General features: G+C 41.0%; 1 protein-coding gene across 3 annotated transcripts in view; it reads right to left on the reverse strand.

The window, feature by feature from the left end:
- The window catches only part of SOX5 (SRY-box transcription factor 5), a 359749-nt gene that overhangs the window by 160214 nt on the left and 178648 nt on the right, over positions 1-20887 (reverse strand). For all 3 annotated transcript variants that reach the window (XM_065649584.1, XM_065649592.1, XM_065649575.1), the window contains one exon: positions 6605-6691. In XM_065649584.1, coding sequence (XP_065505656.1) covers positions 6605-6691 — 87 coding nt within the window. The remainder of the gene's footprint in view (positions 1-6604; positions 6692-20887) is intronic.

Here is a 20887-nt window from a genome sequence, read left to right on the forward strand (position 1 = left end):
CATAATACAGGAAAACTTTCTGACTGCTTTTTACTCAGCAAGCCCCAGCCACCAGAAAAAGAAGCAAGGAAAGAAAAAGCCCAGAATTCAAACTGATTTGTCTGTACCTACAGATTTATGTAATGAATCTTCCCTGTTTGACAAATAAAAGTCCTTTTTAGAACAGCAAGCTAGAAGTAAGTTATTTATTTCAGTATACAGACAGCCTTAATCTTTTATATTTCAGTGGAAGACTCTGCAGAATGAATAAAAACAAATGATGAACAATTACCATCTTTTGCCATTACTACCCTCAAGAATTAATATTCTGTGGGGACAAAAACTTAGCCGTCTGCTCTAAAACAGACCAGCACATTACTATTTTGCAATGCTGGAAAGAAGTTGTCAGAGTATTCTTTATTTGCTGTCAGAAAAAGCTCTGGTACAGTAGACTGCAAACAAAGCTCGGTATTCAACCAGGTTAGTAACTTATTGTCAAGGTTACAAAAGGAATGGACAACATTTGTATTGAGACTATTTCTCAAGAGGTTATTCATTGTTTTACTGCCTAGACAACAAGCTAGAACTAGGCTAGAGAAATAGCATTTGCTGCTGCAATTCTATGCAGCAGGAGGAAAAATGGTAAAAAATATGTACGTATATGAATATTGGCTCTATTTTGACAGACGCGTAATTGTAGCTCAGCAACATTCATCTCTATCAGCACTTCTTTCAGGTAATTTTAGTACAAAGAAGAACTGGTTTAGGTCCCTTTTGTCACCCAACCCTGCGGATGATTTTTAAATATAGTGGTTTGGCCTCCATATATTCAAACAAAATAAAGCCATTGGCATTTGCTACTTTAATTAGTTCAATTTTATTCTATTTTCTCTATTAAGAATCATTTCTTAAAAATAAAAGTTGTATTTGATTTAATTAGCTGGAACCTGATTTTTTCTGATCAAATTAAATATCTTTATGTGAAAAAAATATATATATAAGCCCGAAACAGCCCAAATTTGGTGCTTTGTCACAAATTCACATTTTTTTGCATTTTAGACGCTTTTAAAAGGATTCCTCCAACCCTCCTTCCACAGATACTACCCTCAACTAACCTCCTGCTCTATGGTCAAATAGGAGTAGCTCCATCCAGTCACAATCTGCATTTCAGGCTTTCATTTGGCCTGAGAGAAGTTCTGCGTTGGTGTGGCTCAGTTGGCACCGTCTACTTCTCTGCAGCCTGGGAGTATCATATTGCATTGGGATCAACCTCCACTAGTTCGGCAGCTGCCAGATTTCCCCTCAAAACTTAGGTTTCCCTGTATGCCGCTGGGCAGATTCCCCCCGCCCCAGCACTACTAACAGAAGACTAAAGCTCACTCTCAGCAATTTGCTACTATTAAACGCCCCCAAAAAATAAACACTGAGAAGAAGATACTAAGTAGGTTGCAATAAATATTGAATTTATCTCTGTTAAAAGCCGACAACCAGACATATCTTACCTCCTTCACTTATGACTCTCTCACCCTCCTCTTCCCACTCCCGAGACAATACTATCCACAAAAAAAAAATGCAAAACGTCCACATTTGACACAAGTTTGCTAACTTTTTTCAACCATTAATTTGCAAATGCAAAATTCATACAGCTCCTAAGTGTGCAGCTTTCACACATCTCCGGGAGATCTGTGCTTTATTAGCCAAAGGTTTGAACTCAGTGTATTCCCTATGAATAATCTCTCTCCCCTTCCCCCTCCTTCCTCCTGTCCACATCTAAATGCAGAATCCCCAGCTTCCTTGTCTTCAGTTTACAGATTATGTGATCCCAAGTGTCACTCACTGGATTACTGCACATAACCTGAGCACCACCCGAAGCTTACTTGTCTTCAACTTGTCCAGCATTACTTAAATGGAATTATCCGTCACAATCCATATACTGAATCTGCATAGCCCACTTATCTCAAGATTCTGTGTGTCACCTACCAGATTATCCGTTTTAATCCATACATTGAATCTACATAACATATGTCTTTAATTCATGGGCTCTGATGAGCTATAGTATCGCTGAATGGATTATTTCTCTTTATCCATTATTGGCAGTCGTAAGACCGTTCACTGCGTACTCTCTCATGCCCCATCTTGTGAACGTATAAGCAAGATTAGAGTCTTCAGCAAACACAGCGCTATCACACATCAAACACAGCTTGATATAATACCTGCACTGATGCTTCACGTAACTTGGAAATCAGTTTCTTGCACGAAACAAATGTCTATGTTATCATGCATAATATATTAGGATTGCTGGGCTAATCTTGCTTTCCATTACACTCATAAATCTGCGGTTTCTCCAGTACAGTCTTTGGAGCTACCTAGATTTAAGTGGCTACAACGAAGAGCTGAATTTACCCTAATGATGATCCCTTTCACAGAGAGTGCAGAAAACATTTTACCTGAGTTGTTTAGGAGCAATCATGCACAATAGAGAAGGATTTTCAAACAACAAAAAAATATCAGGTTCAGGCTTGCCCGGTCTTTCTTGAGAGATCCAAGTGCAATCATTGTTAACAATGCCTTCACTTCAACAGAAAACCAAGTCAGAAAGATTAGAAACAAAAGTCAGTTCAGTCTTTTGTTCCACACACCTATTCAAAATTAGCTAAGTGGGGAACATATAAAATACGTATTATTATTTCGTGACAACTCTCGATAAGTGAGAGATGGACGAGATTAGCAGAAAGGCTTTGTGTACGCTCAGGAAGTTTTAAAAAGAGTTCTCATCACGGTTAAAGCTGCCTCACTCACATCAGCATTAGCAAGACTGTGCACTTCATGATGCACCTGCCCACCTGAGGGGCCATCACCGTGCCCTGAAGTCTGCTCAGAGGAGGCCCATCACCAGCCAAACAGAAGTTTCATGTTGATTTTCTAAGTATATGGATGGCCACTGACACCGAAGAGCGTAGAAGTAAACTTCTTATACCTTTTCCTGTCAATTGCCTACCCTACATGTTGCATCTACTGTTTTGGAGAAAAGCAAGCACTTTCACCCCGCAATGCATAGGGACCAGGCAGCTACGCTGAAAGCAGAAAGGGGGATTATTCTCCTTCCTGTCGATGATCATTTTGAGACCTGAAGTTCTCTCTGCTCCGCTGAATCCAATGAACTGCATTATCCATGAATAACCCAAAGGCCTTTTGGGCCCTGTTCTTGAATATGATGGATGTAAGTTTGAACAGGCTTTAACCAACGGAATATATTGTTTTACAGCTTTATTTTAAAATATTTCAATTTAATGGCACGTTTTGTGGGTTTAACCATCAACCGACTTCTTTTGAACAGAGTAAAAATTCCATGGATTTCAAAACAAAATTTCTTAAGAAATCACCAGTGTCAAACTTGTATTAGTTATTTAGCCCCACGCTACCTCTCTAAACAGATGCATGTGAGTTACAATTTCTACAGATATGACAGGTTGTAGATTTTGTCCCATTTTAAGAGTACTCCCTTGCAGTACCTTTCAGTCAAGCCCCGGAATTAAGTATCACATTTCCTTTTCCATTAATAAGTGGACATAAATAGATCCATCTACCTGCGATCTCAAAGTTTTCAGCTACACCTCTGCAGATACTAAGGGATGGTTCTCCCATTTTACAGCTGTGAAGATAAAGCAAGGGGGGCTTAAAGTAGCTGCCAAAAGCAACAAAGCAAGTAAGAGGAATAACTGGATACAAAGTGTCTGAGTCTGGTGACTTCCAGCCATTCACCAACTCCTCTATCTTTAATAAAACATGACTGCTTTCTAACTTAAAAGAAATAACACTAATAGAAAATAAAGTCTTCCACTTCATCTCCCTTTCTTTTAATCTCTCCCAGAGAATAAAACTGAATGGTAACAGCACAGACTTGGGCATTAATGGTATGTAGCCTAGTGCTGAGACTTAGGCACATGACGTACTAAAACTCCCCCAGATCTAATGAAAACACAATGAAATTTTGAACAGTTAAACGGAAAAAACTATTCCGTGCATAAGACAGTTGGGCAGTACAGCTTCTAGTGCTGTCCGCATTCCAGGGTGTATTAATAAAACCACACAACTTGTGCAAGGTTTCCAAATATCACTAATAGAGAAATAAGGGGGGAAAAGGCAGCTGCCAAGTCATTTATAGAGAGAAATTAATTAAAAAGTCACAACTGGAAAACTTAATAACTCTATGTTCCTACAGACAGACAAGACCATTTTCTAGCGTAATATATGTGTGTTTGTACACGCATACGTGAGCATAAAGCAGCTCAACTTGCACACCTTTCATGTTGCCTCACTAAATACAGCTGCAATACAGCTGAGCCATTGTTTGTTGGCCGCTCATGGCTTGCGGTGCCATGAAAACCGCATTCCTGGGCACTAAATAATCAGCCTGCCTGACCCCCCAAGAACCTGTAAGTCAAATTCATTTACCCCCAGAGGGCAATGCTCTATTGTATCCTCCCTCCTTTCTAGCCACCTAGGAACAATGGACAATAATTGCAACTGTCACGGCAGTCAGTAGGAAAAATAAACCAGTGCCTGTTTTCACAGCTTACTGCCAAACCTGATCCAAACACCTAATAACCATGCCCCCAACCATAGAACCACAGTTGCACTAAAAAGCCTCAGATGTGAGGCTTTTGAACAGAGCTACAGAACAATAACTCGACTTGTGTTCAAAAAATGAAGCTAAAAAACAAAAATTAAAGCAAAGAAAACTCTTCTTTGAGGCCGTGCTGTTGCTCCCCATCCTCCCCCCGGGCAAGACTGAAAGGACTGTTGAATTTCTTTCGTGCTAGCATACAGCTACTGCTGCCGCTTTCAAGTTCAGCTTGTGAAAGGGAAAGAGAGGAAGGGAGAAAAAAGATTGCCCTCCAACAGAAAAAGATCATAAGGAGTGGGAACAGGCCGCCTTCTCACTGAGCAGCACTTTTCAGAGCAGCTTTAGCGAGTCCAAAGGCAGAGGAGAAGCGCTGGGAGTCCCTCTCGAGGCTCCAGCATTTCAAGAGTTAAAGAGGCTCCAGACAACGTGCAAGAACTGCTGAAATGCACACCCAAAAGTGGGTATGAAAGCCGCCCGACTACTTTGGCCCTGCAACATGTTCAAGATTCATCGGTTCACAGCAGACAATGACGTTATTTTAAAACAATATGCTTTTATAAACCAGAACTCACAGATAAGCCCAGTGGCTGCCCTACCTCTTTATGACCTGTTGCTTTACACACGTGAAGAAAACATGCTCGGCGGGAATAAAGAACCCAGGGTTTGGCCCTCTCTTATAATATCTCATCCTATTTGAGGCTGAAGCACTATATTCTGTTTTAAAGTTATTCTACATACGTAACGAATATATACTTTTGAATTACAGCCTCTTAGGGAGAAGCAAGGGGAAGCAAGTGGCATACTTTCCTACTTGTGTAAGTCAGTGGACTAGTGCAAACTAATGGCAGTGGCTTATCGGTGACAAGCTGGAAGGCACATATAATTAAAATAACACTATCTTTGCACATGTACCAACACATTAACCTTTCAGAGCGCGTCATCTTGTATGCATTACTGAATACTCCCCACCTCTTGCGCAGAAGGTCCTTAAGCCTGTCAGGCATAAGGTTTGGGAGCCTGCCTGAATGAGGATCGCAGTATCAGGGACAACGTTAGTAAGCGAACAAACCAAAAATAACGGAGAGAAATGAAATCTAGTTTACAAACATAAAAGAAGGGTTTAATTTTAACCTCCTTCTACTTTCACATTTCCAAAACAACATTGGCTTGGATTTTGCTACTCCAGATGTACAGTGATACAAACGGGAGAAGAATCGGAGTCACTGTTTCTTTTCAGTGTGATAACGGCTGCTCTAAAAACTAAAATTTTTGACAGACATGTATTTTGAGTCAGTTCCTCATCACAAGCACTGAAGAAGAATTACAAAAATATTAAATTACATGAAAACAAACAACTACAGGTTCCCTAAAATGACCTCACACATATAAAATGGGGAATATCTTGGCAAAGCAGAAGCTACTGCTGCTGGAGAGTGGTCAAATTTTGTCATTTTCCTTCTGGAGTACAGCTTTAAAAGAACGTGCTTCAGCGCACAGATGTTGTACGTTGTCTTTTAAAATCTGCACTGGCTAATTTCGGTACCTAGTGGTATCATTATACAAACTTTGCTCGTTTTTTTTATTTCTTCCTACATGCAGAAAAGTCCAAAAAATCTACATCACCAAAATCTGTCCAAAAATTGACAAGGACTTCTAATCATCCTCAGATTTCAGAAGCTGAGCTCTGTTATACTCTGATACCACATAAGCCTGGTTTTGATATGTGATTTTACTTTTTTTTTTTCCAACCCAGCAATAGGATGTGTCCTCTTACGACACAGAACGATATATGCAACAAAAGCTTTACGTAGATTGATTCACTTAGGGCAATATACCATTTCATTTATTTATATTATCACAGATGGAGAGCATACAGTTCATTTAAGCCCCAAATTACAATGTTTCAAGGGGAGGAGAAGACGAGCAGACAAAGTTCCATAAAGCCAGTGCTATCTGTATATTCATTCTCAATTTGCTTTAGCATAGAAGCAGTGTTACCTTTTATTTCTCCAAAGTTCCCTGATCCCATGGCAAGAAGCTTGTCTTTCCAGTCCTTTGATAGTAGCTTTTCAATACTGGTGGTTTCTGAGTGAAGGGGGGAAAAAAAATATGTAAGCAAATCAACATGACTGTCTCCACAATAGAACTCATTAAAAGTCTATCTGCTAAAAATAAGGGCAACCCTGTTCTGGGCCCCAGTTCGTAATGACTTCATCAACAAACTGATAAGAGGGGAGGAAAAAAAAAGAAAAAAAAAAAAAAGTGTTTTGTCACCTGCTGTTTCAAAACCATTAGCTTTTTGCTCTTGTGGAACAAAGCCTCGGTAATTCCGTATGACAATGGGCACATATAAACCTGCAGTTCATTGTTTTTCAATTTGGTGAACAAGTTGCTGCATATAATGGATGCCTGTCAATTTCTGGGTGTTAGTCTGCAGTCAAAAAATAATTATGTTGATAAAATGTAGAGTAAAGAGAGAGAGAGAGAGGGAAAAAGAGAGAGAAGCAAAGAATTAGCTCCTAAATCTGCTACATGTAATTATATCCCTCTGAGTGTTTACAATTACATCCACTTTATAATGTGTGTTTAAACATCGTGTGGTGGTAAGCATACTGTGGAAAGATTTTCCAGTAACACGCACATTATAAATAATAATAAAAAGTTGGATATGAAAAAAGCTTTAAAAGATTGCAAAATCCAGAGAGAGAAAAGGCATTGCTTAGAATGGAAACCCATTATTTGCTCATTTCAGATTCTATCATTTCCTTTAAAAGTAAAATAAAATAAAATATATTCGTTCAGTATTTTCAGGAAAAATGCAGCGAGGGTGTGGACGGGTCTGATATTTATGTCTGTAACTCTTGTATTCTGACCTCTTTTTGTGTAGAATTTTAATGCATAAGTAAATATAAATGCTAATAAAATTCAGAGAACATTAAACTCAATTCCAAACAATGTAATTGTATATTCTTGTCAGCATTTAGATGGGTACACAATTACAATAGCTTTCAATCCCGCGATTAGCACTGCATTCAGTTAGAAAATGGAGTGTACTAAAAGATAAGTGTCCCAGTATGCGCCATCTAAATAACAATACCCACACTTATTATCTGGATCTAAGACATATACTGCTATTCTCCACATTTGTGTTTATGTGTATTTGTATTTGTTCAGGCATTTGTTTACCCCCTACCAGGAGCATAAAGGGAGTACATGTTAACTTATCAAAGGGACCGTCTGGCCTAGAGACCATACAATTATTAGCAACTGGTTAATTTTCCCCACAGTAAAAACCATTATGAGCAACCTTCATTATCTTGTTTGCCTAATTCCGCCTCCTTCCTCGAAGCCCCAACTCCAAGCTCCGAGGGAGCGGGGCTGCAACCCCTGGCCGGGGGTGCAGAGCATCCGACACACCCGGGGAACTGAACGGCCCCGAACTCCCGTTAAACCAGCCGCACGAGTATCGGATTAATGTATAAACAACTAGGCTGACACGGGCACACGGGTGCCCTCTTCTTTTACACCGCCCCCACGCCCCGCACACAGGGACGCGCAGAGGCTGCCGCCCGGATCCCCTTTAACGCAGAAGAGGTTACTTTAACATTTCTACACACGTTGCAACACTCGTTCTATAATTTTCTCCTATATACTCGTGTGCTTCCTGCTCTCTGCGCGGCAGGGAAGGGTCGCTCCTTGCTCTAACCACGGACTCGGTCACGAATGCAAGTTTGCTGGTAGAAACACTAAAACGGCTATTAAAAGACAACGAAATAGGTGGGAGAAGCTGCAGTGCAAGGGACATTTCCGCGCCGGGGCTGACGATACGGCGACGCCGCCGCGCTCCAGGCACTTGAACAGCTACTTCTGAAGTTTGTACGTCCTCTGGAAGCACCCACGAAGAAAACTATTTTCCCAAACGTATCTGACTAGGTCAAATAAACGCCGCCGCTTGCCTTTTTTTTCTTTCCCTGCGCTTTCCAAAAAAATTCTCGAGTAGCGTGTAAACAGGCCAGAGCAAATGCGGTATTTGCAGGAGAGGGCTGTCAGTCATTAAAAGCTAACAAACCTTTGCAAAGCAGGAATGCGGCAAGAGAAATCCATTGCGAGCTGACAATAGGCTCCAGAGCCTCCAGGCACCAAAAGCACCCCCGTCTTTAACTTTTAAGTCTATTGTCAGCAAAGTCCACGACAAAGCTTTTTTTTTTTTGCTTTTTTTTTTTTTTTTTTTTTTTTTCCCCTCCTCCTGCAGCTAGACAAAATACTTGCCGTGGTGCTCTCGTCAAGAAAACAGAAGTCTTCTGTCTAACTTGCCGCCCTTAAAGCAACAGTAGACGATCGGCGGGGCTGGCGGGGGCCGCGCCGGAGCCCGGAGCTGCTCCCCGCCCGCTGGTGCTTCACGGGGAAGGAGGAGGAGGTGGGGAGGGGGAGACGGGGGGCACCGGCTTTATCAATAAAAATCGTCTTGGCTCCGCGGCAGAAACCCCAAAGCGAAAAGGCCTCGCGTTACAAATGAGTGTCCCTGCAACCTGACTCCCGCCGGGGATACCGGGAGAAACAAGGGGAGAATAATGAGTGCGGTGGATGGTCGTGTATCAATGACTGGATTTCTGCGAGAATGGTAAAGATCTCAGTAGGAAATCATGATTAGGGATGTGAAAGGCCAAATGGCAAAAATCCCAATAGTAACAATGCATCTGTTCATTAATGTGTGAATATGAGTAATATGAAAATTTAACACAATTATAAGCCCCTCAGCAATCCTGATGGCATAAAATAGATTGTGGTGATCTAATCAGCGTTTCCCCTGTTGAAATACTGTATGTTAACTATTTAAATAGATTTTTTTTCCTTAAAAAAAACAAAACAAAAAAACCCCAAACATGTAATCGTATTTAATCAATGTACTAACTTTCAAACCTCTCTTGACTTGAACTACAATTTTTACATAAGGCGCTTCAACAGAATTTTGATAAAGAACCAGCAAATAATTGTCCTTCTGCTAATACTTGAAAAGAACTTTAATTCTGAAAGACAATAGCTTTCCCATCCCTACAGCTAAAGAGCTATATTAAATTACAGCTAGTTTAATTCTACTATATACCATGTGAACATATTGTACTTACATAAAATATGCTATTCATATACTCAACTTATCACATTTCAGTAACTGCTTGTGAAATACATCATGCGCCATATCTTGGAAACAAACATTTATTATGTCATTTATGCCCCCCATTAAAAAAAATTTTAAATTTACACATCTTAAATAAAAATAACCGTTTCAAAGGTTACAGCTGTAGAGCTTTCATGAATTACATAGGAAAAAACCTATCTTTTGTTCAGTTTTTTTTTTTTAGACTTCATTGGAAAGAGAATGCTCTCAAATTAAGAAAAGAAAGAAACACTGTATCTTATTTGCCAAGCAATTGCTCTCTGGATTTATTAGAAAGTCAGTAAAACTTCTAATACTTGGTCATATAATATATAGCTTGAAACTGGGAAAGGCGGCCTGCACACGGGAACTGTTATTCCTAATCCCTACTCCTACACTTACTGTCCTCTTGGATTCACGAGAACAATGTCGCTACATCCAAAATCCAAACTATATTGCAACAGATTTTGGATCTGCATCAGTTCAACCATGTATCATGATAATCCATATTAGCATGTCCCAAAAGCTATAGACAGTGTACTCTGCTGTTCTGAGTATCATGACTCTTCAGAATGTCTCCTAATTCCATTTTCGGAAGGAACCCAGGATTAGCCCCACTTCTTCTGAGCCCTACTTGAGCTAAGAAGATCCCCCCCTTACCTATCTGCAGCCTAGGTCTTAATGGCACATAGTAAAACAATTCCAAGTCTATCCACAGCACAGTATGAACACATATATGAAAGTTGTTCACAGGTTGTTTGTGAACAGTAATTCATTAATGTTTGGGAAACATTTTTGTTCCAGAAACACTACGAAAAGTGTTAAGTGTTATTATAGAAGAGGACTACAGGTAGGGCACCGAAGAGAAAGACCGAGATGGAAAGAATAACAGCAATCATTAAGTAAATGTTGGTGAGGAGAAGAATGACTGAATTAATAGAGATACTAATTAATCCACAAAAATTATTTCAGCTGCCTCTGTTCAGCACATTTATCAGTCATTAGCTCTTTTCTAAAGATATTTACAGCGCATTTTATTTTTCTTCTTTCACCCTTGCCTTTGTTCCTTGCATATGTTGCTTCGCATCACTGCGTATGGCAACACCCACCCGTGAATGGCCTCCGACTGTGCCAGCCATTGTGGCAGCAGCGCACGGGCTCCTCAGTGCCCCCTGCCCTGCCGGGCTCCCTTCTCCCTTCTTCCCTCCCTCCATCCCTTCCGTGCCAAGCACCATCGAGGCTGACTCCCTCATCGACAACAATGAGACCTGGAGACTGATGCCAGCAGCCAGTAATTCTCACACAGGCCTTCAGCATATGGAATTAAACCACCTTCCCGGTGGTGTAATAATCCCACGTTAACTGCTCTGACTTCCATGTATGGATGTACACGTGCATCCATACATGTTGGGCACACATATACATATGCTGAATTGCTCTGACAGTACTGGAAAGCAAAGCATCTAAGCAAATTAACATAAAATCGCTTTTTAATCTAACTTATCGTATGCTAACAAGCATGCCACTGTTCCTCTACTTCCATATTTGATGTTTAAATATAGCTTCATTGACTTATTTGCTTAAAAGACTTAAAGTTTTCACACTGAGAAAGGAGCAGTTTGTTTCCAGGAAGTGGCTGAGGCTACAAAGCCGTAGTAAGAGGCACCATTTTTAGCGCTGCCTGGTAGACTTCTATTCAATGTAAGTCTACTTCCAGAAGTTGCGTTATTTGCTTTCAGGTATTGTAACTCGCCTTTGGGAGTGACCTAATCCTACTCTCAATTCAGTGGCAGCGCAGACGCAAGTGTAGCTGAACCTGCCTCGGCAGCCTTCCAAAAGTGCAGTCCCACAGCGCAGCGGTCCCTTCAGGCCTAACCTCTCCAGTAGCTTTTTTCAATCCATGCTCCATGCTCACAGTCCTGGGAGTCCACTTATAAAAGCTTAGAATCGGTCTTCACTGCCAAATCTCTTCCTATTACCTCTTTTTGCTCCTGCCGGTTATTTACTAAAAGCAAACTTCAGTCTCCTGCAGCCGCCTGCTTGCAGAGAAAGGAACGTAATTCCATTGTGCTGTGACAAGGTGCAGGATGGGACCTCTCCACATGAGGCCGTTCCAGAAGAGCCATATTTGAAGACGAGAGGAGAGAGCAAAGCTCTGACATGATGAAGAAGAGACAACTACGATAAAAGGGAAGGAGGCTGGTGTATGTCGACCACATGTTAGAGGAACCATATGAGTCTCGGAGCCTCCCACCTGCATGGTGTCTGGGTGTCCAAGCATGTGGGTGCTCTCTCGGGGAGATGCCCAAAGCGCTCCCTCCTCTGTAACTACTGTGAACAGCTCTTGTCCTGGGATGAAAGACTCCTTAGAACAAAGTAAAAGAAAGATGTTTGGCCTCAGCAAGGATGATGACATGAAGCGTAGCAGAGTGGAGAGAAGCCAGGAGTTGCTCAATACCCAAGCCAGACCAGACATTTCCTGCCAACACATGTCATTCCTAGAGGAAGGAGTATTTGGTCGGCACAAATGATCATGAATAAACTTTAGCATTGGCTGATATACCTTCCACTTCTGGCAAGCACCTTCCATTATGTTATGAAAGAGCTGGCAAATACCCTCCATCCATTATTCACCCTTTTCTTCTGCTACAGTCACAAATATGTTACACCTGTTGGCCACAATTCCACTCACTGTTTCTACAACCCTCACCTATCAATGTGCCACCGCACTGAACCCCCGTTCATGCACCACAACAAACCCTTTCTGGTTTAAATCAGGAAACAAGATTTAAGGGCAGATTTTCACTCTTCCTTTATAAGAGCAGACAAACACATATACAGACACAATAAATTTATCTTTTCATGCACCTTTTTTTTTTCTATGAAGGTCTTACCTATACAAAATCAGAAGCAATTTTCATAGCAGAGAAAATAAAGCAACTATTGTGAAGAAATGGTTGGTATCAGCAGGTTACATAGACATACAGCATCTGCATACACATATGGTTCTCCATCAACAGAATCATGCTTTTAGGGAACTACTTGCAGCTAGGCAAGACACTATGAATCATGAGCAGGCACAACACAGAATGTATTTAAATTTGGAAATCAAAGACCATACAACATACATTTTTCTCTTGCATTCCAGGAAGTCCTGCAATTTTTCAACAGTCTAAAAGCATTTTAAACTTTTGGAGAAGACATTGGGCAACACCTCTACGAAATTAAATATTGCTCAAATTTAGGACATAGTTGCTCAGGTGTGATAAGCAAAAATGTGGTGCTAAGTACAATATTCGAGTTTTGATGAGATATTAGGAAGCTATGGTGCTCTGGCCAGCACATCATAGCATGACTCTTCCTACACCACTCCATCACAACCACTGTGCAGAAAACAGCTGGGCTGCATATGTCCATGGGTGGCTTCCAGAGCTACTAAAAAGCTCCCTTCTTTGGCAAGGATAATCAGCCCTCCTGCTCTTGTCGCACTCCCGCCACATGTTAGCTCCCATAGTGTTTTATTTCAGAGGACAAAATCAACTTCTGTATCCACAGATGACCGTAGTTACCTGTGCTACACAACGACATCAGGTTACCACAGTATTCTTATTGCACATACTTGCATAATTTCGTGTATGCTTAATAATACAACATTTGGTTTTGAGTTGCTGGCTTTCTTATGCAATACCCATCATGCTGTATTAATGAAGTACACACTATATGAATGATACATTTTATTGTGATTTCTGGCACAAGAATAGTGCTTCTTGTGCTAAAAAAAATAATTCACATAGCCAGAAAAGGTTTCATAGCACAATAAATGAATCAGTAATCTAGGAATGCCACTAAAAACATCATTTTACTCTATCTACAAATAAACAAGCAGTTATTTTTACAACTGCACACCAATACTTACTACCAGTCTTACAGGAAAGTTACCTAAAAACACAAGGACATTTATTAGGAAGAAAAGGTTAGAATAGTCTTCAGATACACTATACTACCAGTTGTTGAATTAATTATCCCTTAGGATGTAAGCGAGGAGCCAGCAAACCGCAGCGCAAGGCAGGAACACATGGCTAAGCAGGACAGGGGGAGGGCACAGGGACTTCTTAAGCTAGGTCTGAGGCCAAAACCAGCATCTCATTCAACTGCACCCTCAGGAACAGTCAGGCTATTGTCTGAAACTGTTATAGTTTCCATCACCTGAATGCACTGGAAGCTGCACTGTTAGCTGTGTACTTTTCAGGCTGTCTTGTTTCAAAAAATAGTCACCTATTCCGGGAGCAGTGTCACACTCCAGGTATGACACGTACAATGCAACAAAATCAAGACGGTCATGTAATACCTTCTGCCGGTCTTTCAATCTCCCAGCAGCAGAGTCTATGTTCATTTCGGGGTTACACAGGCAACAGTCAAGATTTTCTCAACTTCCATGCCTTTTATTGGTTTACAGCTTCAGGACAGAGCCTACTTTCAGAACGTGAAAAATTCAGGTATTTCTAAAAGTCTGTCTGTCTGTCATACGTCCTTCTGCACTGCCAATGTCTATATCAATAAAATATCCATGAAGCCCTTCTGAGACCCGCATACTCAACAAAACCACTTCTTCGACAAACATAGCACTGAGTCAGGGAACAAGCCTGCATCCCTGCTCTCACCTCAGAACAACGTGGGATTCCAGCTCAACCTCTGTTATTTCCACACTCCAACTTGTAGAGTACATACTTCATTGCCTTACATACCTTGGTGACAAGACACCCCATCAAGGCTACTAAGTGGAGGTTGATTACCCTCTAAATAATAATACTGTAGGGTTGCAACCTGCTGTATGATAATTGCCACCTGTTCCCGCTGTTGGGGAGGTGGCATTCATAGTTGTGCGCCAGGGCATGAATCTGATCTTCCACATCGAGCCTGGAGCTGCTGCTGGTTGCCTCAGATTTGCATGGAGATGGGTCTGTGTTACTTGCAAGATACCCCACAAAACCACTACAGCTTCATTATTCTGAAGAAACACTGGAACAGCGTGGTTTGTAGTCGCTGCTCAGTTACCCTCCTTCTAAATGCCTGTCCTTGTAAATGCACAGTAGGATGCAGCCGGTCCTTACAGTGGAGAACTGATTCAATCTCTACCTCTCTCGTACTGCAGCAGAGCAACTGTGTCCCCCAGAGAAGGGCACACAGAGGCCCTGTGAATGGCACTGGATGCCAGGCACTGGAGGCCATGCACAAGACAATATATCTTTTGTCACTGAAATTTGTTGGGACTCAGCGCTCTGGATGCCCAAAGGCATTCAGGAACATAAATCTCATTCTGGAAAGGAATTAGGCTCCTGCCTGCCTTTGGAGATCCAGGCCAGTGAGCTGGCCGAAAGAGCCGATCATGAACACGTTCTGCCAAATGCGGCATTTCACTGGCACAACTGTTGCTGGAACATCTTTCTCAGCATACACAATCTTTAGAATGATCCCGACTCCCTGCTACCACCAACTTCTTCGACCCTAATTAAATCAACAGACAAGAAAGAAGCAAGTTATTTATCCCCACCAAACTTCAAAAAAATAAGCTAAGTTTTAAAAAACATTCCCCGCACCTTCCTGACATACAAAAATAAAAAATGAAACAGTAACTCACTTTCAAACACCAGAACAGCAACCTTTTCGTCACTGATGTTACAATCACACCAGTAGGAATCCTTATGAAAAGAAGGGCAACAGTAAAAAGAAATTTTTAAAAATCTCCTATGCATGAAAAAAGAGAATTTTGTCTTAATTTGTGTTCTTCAGCTTTCTAATGCCTCTTTAATTCCCGGCATCTCTAAATGAAAGAAGGAATTGATTTTCTCAGGAGTGGTCCACCCAGCAAAAAAACCTGTGTCAGTTGACAGAAGGCAGCACTATACCAAGCCTGAGCTTCACTGAAATTCTGAAACCACAAAGATGTTTTAATATTTCCAGAGACTATTTCAAGAGTAACAACATAAAAACATAGACATCTGGAATTAAATACCATTAAATTTCACTTCAGTTTTATTTTTTCTGTCTCAGTTGGACAGAGGCACTCCACTGAAATACACATTCCCCTGAAATATATTTTTGTATTAGTGCTGCCAACAGAGTCAGTTTCTAATTAAAGGGCCATAATATCTTGTTAATATTAACAGAGGGCAATGTTTGTGGTCTGCTAATTTTTTACATCTTCAGCACATCCTTAATAAGCAAAAGGGCTAAAAAAAAAAGCATTAGAAGAGATGACTGTACACTAACTTTTTGTGGGTATTGATGCATCGTTGAAGGTGTTCTAAGGAGATTCCACAGTTCATGCTTTGACAGAAAAGATCTTTTGTGCTGACCTGCCTCTTTTTAAGTAATTAAATGCTTTCTTGAAAAAACTCTAAAACAAAACCCCAAGAGAGGCAAAAAGTATATAATCTATGTAAGTGTAAAACATAAATTGAAAACTACAGTGTTTGGCTAGAATTTCAAGGAAATCCTTCTAAAGGTCAACTACTCCACTTCTCAAATCCTAAATTCAACAGCAACAATGTAACCCATCACGTACATAACTTTTCGACCTGAAAATCTCAAACCAACTTTTTTAAAAATTGAAAAAGGAAAAAAAAAGAAAAAGAGTCCTGGAGTGCTCATCATTTCCCTCAAAATGACAAAGGCAAGGACTGTATGAGATGAAGCTGAGGAGACAATTTTCTAAATAGCCTCTCTTTTGGCCCTTGCCACAGCACTTATTTCCCACCACCAAGGAGTCCGTGGCTCTGGCCTCCAGAGGATCAGCTGCAAAGCGAGCTCCTGATTCCTGGGGCTCCGTACCTCTCACCTTCCTTACAGGCCACCTTTGCCTTGACAAAGAGGGAAGAGGAACCTGACTTGCCAACACGAGAGACCAATTAAAAAAAAAAAAAAAAAAAGAGAGAAAAATAGTGGAACAAGCACTTCTGTCACAAAGCCGCAACTTCCGCTGTTGAGGCCTGGTTCGGGGTTTGGCTTGTTTGGTTGTTTTTTTTGCTTAACTACCGCTGCTGTTGGAAACGGGCACGCAGGGCTCCGTTGCCCTCGCCCGGCACCCCCACGCGCTTCGAGCTGCGGCGGTGCCCATCCCAGGGGGTGCTGGGGGGAGCCCCCCTTCCCAATGGGAGCCACGAAATGTCCTGCTGCAGCTGCACCGCAGTGCACGTTACTGAACTAATCATCGGTTTCCACCCTCCCCCCTCACCCTCTGTGTTTTTTTTTTTCTCTTCCTTCCTTTTTTTTTCCCTTTTTTATTTTTTTTTTTTTTCTGACAGCTGTCTTCCTATCTTCCCAACAGGTGCTATTAGGCCCTGAACAATGGTGAAGGCTTTTAAGCCACTGCTGTTGACAAGTGAAAGGGAACAACAAATGGCTCGGTAGTGCTCTTCTCCCTGGGTCACTCAACCAATGGGAATAGTTATTATTTTTATTTATTAGCTCTGCGGCACTGTCCTCCATTGTACCTCCTCCAACCTCCCCTTTCCGTGACAGCAAGGAGCTTTTTAACTTTTAATAAAAATGGGCGAGCGCTTAGCTCCTGAGCTGGCTCTTTCTGTAAAGTGCACAGCTAATGAATGTTGTCCATTTAGATCTGGATAATTTATGATGTCAGCGGAGCAGAGGTGGGGAGGGCTGGATCCAGATATGACCATTAGTTACACTGCCAGGAGTGACAGCGAGAGTAAGGGGAGGTGGAAGCTGGACAGAAAGAAGAGCTTCAACCCCCCCCGCCTTCCCCCAGTATTTGTTTTTGCAGGATAATTACAAGGTTAGACAATAAATAAGACATTCCCTCTTTTGAGGTTAACTTTTTTTTTTTTTTTTTACCCTTCTTAGCATTTCTCTTGAGAGAACAATGGCAGATGGAAGAAAAGTTAATTTTCCCTTAAATGAAAGTGCCTGCACCCATTTAAACGATGCACTCCGACTGGTTATCGTTAGGAGGAAAAAAAGTGCCAAAATCTTTTCTGATCCTAATAATGAATACATGCATTTGTACACATATATTTACTAGATGAACTTACTTTATTAATAAACTGTGTGTAACAAATAAGCTCCATCAAATGCAAACCCTGTATTGCCACTATCCTGGCAAACCAGGTAAATATAAAGGCAAATCAGGCAATTCCATGTCCAAACAAAATCAGTAAACCAGCAAGTCACTTGGAAGCGCAAATACACTTGAAAGTTGAAAATATAATGCTAAAAATCATCAAAATATTGACACATAACAGAACCGGTTGGTTTAGAGTCATATGTTATCAATCAAATTGAGGTAAGAGCATGTGCATCTTCTGATCGTCTGGACCTATTTAATATAAGTTGACATAACTGTGTAGTGAAAGGATTACAGTCATCAGATTGTCTGAGTACTTCCAAGAGTAAATGTGTACCATTATAATTTGAACCTAATGATAACACTGAAAGAACCATAAAACACTAATTTGGGATGTTAATAAAACTATTAAAAGGATTTTTAAAATTGAAAATAGAAAACTGAAGAGGATATCCCCCCAAAAGAACCAAGAAAACACACAGTAGGCTCAGATTTCTATTCTTTTCAAATTCACGACAGACTGTTTTACCACTGGAAGTGAGAATTAAAGCACATACGCCTGATGCTAAACAACTACACATCCTGAACTCCTCTTGCACAACATATGTGAAAACAAAATCTCAATCATTGATTGCCAGATGCCAGAAAGATATGAACAATAATAACAATAAAAAAGATGCACACCATAAATCAAAGCTTCTGAAGTGCAGGTAGTTTCACAGTAAATCAGACTTCTAGTTGTGATGTAAATGATATTTGCATGGAATCATTATGTCAAATTAAGTAGAAATTATTAAAGCTAATGTCATCTGTGGACTTGCTTAAAATAATCTTCCAAGATTTGCACACAGGCTTCTCCACCGAAGTACAGCATTCCATCTGCCTTGACAACTTGTTCTGTTTGTTCTCACTTGTCTCCATTCATGGATTTTTTGGACTCTGTTATTTTCGGTGTAAATAGGGAGAGGAAATACACTGGGTTTCCTTTTGATCAAGCATTTTTCTTCCCGAGTTAGGGAATAACATCGAGACACACAGGTGGTTCAGCCATGTAACAGTCATGACAAGTAATCCCCAAATAAGCAAAGAGAAATCAGAGAAAGTCTATTATGCATAGCTCTTTAACATACTAGTTCTAGATAAGGGGAAAGGAAAGTCAGAAAGAAAGAGCGGAGAAGTCAAAGGGAGAAAATAAAAGAGAGACAAGGAAAACAGTACTGAGAGCAAGGAAAGAAGACTAAGAAAGGGAACTCATTTGTCAAAATCCAAAACGTACTTATATTACACAACGCACTGAAGGAGTATGAGAGTCAGGGCAACTCTGCAGCCACTCCCTGACAATTGAAAATGGTCTCAAACACGGAATTGCCCTATACCCCAGCCATCCAACAGACAACTGCAGCAGCCTGGGCAAACATGGAAGAGAGGAGGTAAAGAGCTGTAACATGAACTTCCGCTATCAGAAAGGACAACAGGATTTAGATTCGAGCATAAACTGTGCCTTCAAATCATTGCCAGCACGCCACAGGGACAAAACCTTATTTCTTTTGTATCGGAGAGGAATCCTACTCATACCCTGCAGAAGAACTTTTTCAGACTGTTTTAGAAAACTTAAGACTTTCTCCATTCACCTCAGGATGATACAAATTCCTCTGCAAACAGTAGTCCACTTCCACAAGATCAGCTGCATTCAGGATGGCTTCATGAATCACCAAGGGCCAGTAAGGTGAATGCAGGGCAGGAACAGAATACCCTCCCAAGAACTAAGGTCGTTCACTGAGCAGCTCTTTACACAATGATGACAATGAAGGGGCACTACATTCTCCTTGGTGAAAATTACACAGGCCCCAGAAATACAGAGAATGTCAACATTTCCTCTGATGAATGGAACTTACTTCAGAACAAGAAACAGTCCTCCCACCTCTGTGCTACCAACATCATCAATTGCCACCTAGAGTTAGCCTTTCTCCCACTTTGTCCAACAAATTTGTCATTGTTCTGGAAGCTAATTTGTTCCACCGAAAAACAAGGGAGGAGTAGGTGTACTCATCCTCTCAGAATTCTCAAACTACCTGTTTGAGGAGGCCTGCCCCTAGTGCTTGGGGATGCCTGAAATGAGGTCTTTCCCATAAACAAAAAAATATTTTTTTTGCAATTGCAAAGCATTCACCTGTCCCACAAGATCAGTGAAGACGAGGCTTAAACTGAACCGAACAGGCTGAAGAAGTTTTTCAGATGAAGAAAGAACCACTTGGAAGTGCCCACCTTCACTGCAACGTCTGCAGTTCAGGATCCTAATCATCCTTCACTTGTCAGGTGTGGTGATAAGACACATCTGAGTTCTGCTGTAAATAAGCAGAAAAGTTGCACTATGTTTTATCAGACAGAAGTCTCTGGTACCAGTGATCTTCATAGCTGTCTCCTCTTTTCCTGATTATTTCTACCTTCCATGGTTACAAAAAGAACAAGGCATCTTCTGAACAGCTCTGACCAGTACAGAAAGCAGCAAATAACCTACGTGAACAACATGGGTCTTTATGAATCTGAAGTTCTAATCACTGCCCTGTTTCTCCTGAGACTCTGGCCTCATATTCGAAACCTCAATGGGACCACATCTACCTACTGAAAGAAAAAACAAACACAATCTTTCCTCTATGACTATGATCTCAAACACTGACTGGGTTATAACTGAGTAAAGGAACAGGACACATGGATCATAATGCATGATCTGGGAATCAGCGAGACAAACTCTTATGAGGAGCTGGACTTATACTCAGGAATGCGGTCTTGTGAGACCTAAAAATGATCTTCCTGACATCAAAAGTGGTGCTTTTTGGGATTGATAGCTCCTTCAAATAAAGACTGAATCTCTAAATGAAGAGCATATTAGACCAAAGAACAGATCTGTGAAAGAACCCAAAGAACAGATTTGTGCAGCTTTACTGCTGGAATTCTTGGCTCTGTCTTCTTGTGTCTTTATCTTTGTGGGGTAACTGGACTTTGATTCAAACTTTCTCCAAGTCTCTAAGAAACTCAGCTA

Source organism: Caloenas nicobarica, chromosome 1, assembly GCF_036013445.1.
Source record: "Caloenas nicobarica isolate bCalNic1 chromosome 1, bCalNic1.hap1, whole genome shotgun sequence".
Classification (NCBI taxonomy): Eukaryota; Metazoa; Chordata; class Aves; order Columbiformes; family Columbidae; genus Caloenas; species Caloenas nicobarica.